We start from the raw sequence: 2,500 nt of genomic DNA, 5'->3' as shown, positions 1-2,500 counted from the left end.
GGTGTTATGGTCTGTTCTGGTCTATACTGGTCTTTACTGGTCTGTTGTGGTCGGTTCTGGTGGTAGTGCTGGTCTGTTCTGCTGGTGTTATGGTCTGTTCTGGTCTGTACTGGTCTGTTGTGGTGGTAGTGCTGGTATGTACTGGTCTGTACTGGTCTGTACTGGTCTGTTGCGGTGGTAGTGCTGGTACCTTGTTCTCCAGTTCAGTGATGTCAGCCTTGAGGTTGTCGACATCCTCATCCAGCATGTCCGCCCGCCTCCTGCTGTCGTCAAGGCTACTGTTGTAGTTCCCAATCTCCCGCTGGATTATGGGAAAAGTCAGACAAAACATTGCTATATGTGTGTCTCAATCTGTGTGTTAGTATGTGAGTGAGTGTTTTTGTGTGTGTTTGTATGTCTGTGTGTGCGTGTGTGAACGTTATTGTGTGTGCGTGTGTATGATTTATGAGTGTGTGTGTGTGTGTGTGTGTGTGTGCGTGTGTGCGTGTGTCTGTGTGTTTGTTAGTATGTGCGTGTGTGTGTGCGCGTGTGTCTGTGTGTTTGTTAGTATGTGTGTGTGTGTGTTTGTGTGTGTGTGTCTGTGTTTGTATGTCTGTCTGTGTGTGTGTGTGTGTGTGTGTATGTCAGTGTGTGTTTGTGTGTGTGTGTGTGTATGTTAGTGTGTGTGTGTGTGTGCGTGTGTCTGTGTGTTTGTTAGTATGAGTGTGTGTGTGTGTGTGTGTGCGTCCTCACAGAGACGTCCTCCATGGTTGTGTTGAGGTTGTGTAGCTGAGCCCAAGCCATGGAGCTGGCGTTGAGAGACCCCATTTGATTGGCTACTGACAGGAACTTGGTGTTCGTGGTGTCCAGGTCCTCCAATAGGACGATGACACAGCTGTCACAGGCTGGGGGGCAGACAGGAAGGCAGACAGAGAGACAGGCACACGCAGACAGACACGAACATAGGCAGGAAGAACAACATGTTATTTCCCCAATTATACAATGTTTAATGTTAGGTATTCTGAACTACTGCCGATATATTATGTGTGGGTGAGTGAGTGAGCTAATGAATGCTGAATAATTAAATGAGTGTGTGTGTGCATGAATGTCTGTTTGTGAATGAGTGAGTGAGTGTGTGTGTGCTTGAATGTGTGTAACTGTAATTGTGTGCATGTGAGCGTGTAAGCGTGCGCGCATGTGTGTGTGTGTGTGTGTGTGTGTGTGTGCGTGCGTACCTTCACAGTGCATGAGGTGGTCCTTCTGGACGGCCACGTGGTGGGTGTGTGTGTGTGTGTGTGTGTGTGTGTGTGTGTGTGTGCGTGTGTGTGTGTGTGCGTGCGTGCGTGCCTGCGTGCGTGCGTGCGTGCGTGCGTGCGTGCGTGCGTGCGTGCGTGCGTGTGTGCGTGCGTACCTTCACAGTGCATGAGGTGGTCCTCCTGGACGGCCACGTGGTGTGCGTCGGAGCAGGTGTCACACTGGGGTCCGGTGAGCCCGTCGCCACAGCGACACTCGCCCGTCCGCGGGTCGCAGCGACCCCCCTTACACGGACACTCTGGGGGCGGAGCCAACACACAGCCGTCAATCACCTGAGACCTGCAGCTAATGATCCATGTACTGTTCATCAGACGCTCCTATCCACAGACAGGTCACTAAGGAGCAGGTAGGGGTTAGACAGTACAGAGACAGGTCATTAAGGGGCAGGTAGGGGTTAGACAGTACAGAGACAGGTCATTAAGGAGCAGGTAGGGGTTAGACAGTACAGAGACAGGTCATTAAGGGGCAGGTAGGGGTTAGACAGTACAGAGACAGGTCATTAAGGGGCAGGTAGGGGTTAGACAGTACAGAGACAGGTCATTAAGGAGCAGGTAGGGGTTAGACAGTACAGAGACAGGTCATTAAGGAGCAGGTAGGGGTTAGACAGTACAGAGACAGGTCATTAAGGAGCAGGTAGGGGTTAGACAGTCTCACTCTTGCAGCCCTGCGGTCCGTAGTCCCAGTAGCCCGCAGCACACTGCTGGCAGCCCGGCCCGTTGACCCCGGGTCGACACGCACACTGGCCGCTCGCCGGGTCACATGACCTCACCAGCGCCGCCGCCGCACCGCACTCACACCCGTGGCAGCCCCCGCACGAATCGTAACCGTAGAAACCATCCTGGAAAACACCGCAGAGCCCAGCTGGTTAGACCTGGGTTCACCCGCTTACAACTGGTTTGAGCAAGTTTGAACTGGGTTACAAAACAAAAACACTTTCTTTCCCCCACACACACACACACGCACAAGCACACACACGCACACACGCGCACACACGCACACACACACACACGCATACAAGCACACACACGCACAAACGCACACACGCACACACACACATACCAGGCAGCGGTCGCAGAGCTTTCCGGTGACCCCTGGTTTGCAGCGGCACTGGCCGGACTGAGGGTCACATGACTCGGTGCCACACGCAGAACAACTGCATTCTGGGTAGAAAGAAGAAAACAATGAGAACTACGTCGGCTAATGTCTC

At 53.0% G+C, this 2,500-nt stretch overlaps 1 protein-coding gene across 1 annotated transcript in view; it reads right to left on the bottom strand.

Annotated features, from left to right (window-relative positions):
* The window catches only part of lama5 (laminin, alpha 5), a 71,736-nt gene that overhangs the window by 20,633 nt on the left and 48,603 nt on the right, over positions 1 to 2,500 (bottom strand). The window contains 6 exon segments of the mRNA XM_030352888.1: positions 191 to 301; positions 733 to 884; positions 1,391 to 1,531; positions 1,948 to 2,131; positions 2,353 to 2,453; positions 2,486 to 2,490. Coding sequence (XP_030208748.1) covers positions 191 to 301; positions 733 to 884; positions 1,391 to 1,531; positions 1,948 to 2,131; positions 2,353 to 2,453; positions 2,486 to 2,490 — 694 coding nt within the window.

The sequence above is a fragment of the Gadus morhua genome, chromosome 1 (assembly GCF_902167405.1).
Source record: "Gadus morhua chromosome 1, gadMor3.0, whole genome shotgun sequence".
In the NCBI taxonomy this organism is placed as follows: domain Eukaryota; kingdom Metazoa; phylum Chordata; class Actinopteri; order Gadiformes; family Gadidae; genus Gadus; species Gadus morhua.
The sequence above is the reverse complement of the archived record's forward strand: the minus strand, read 5'-3'. Positions and strand labels throughout refer to the sequence as shown.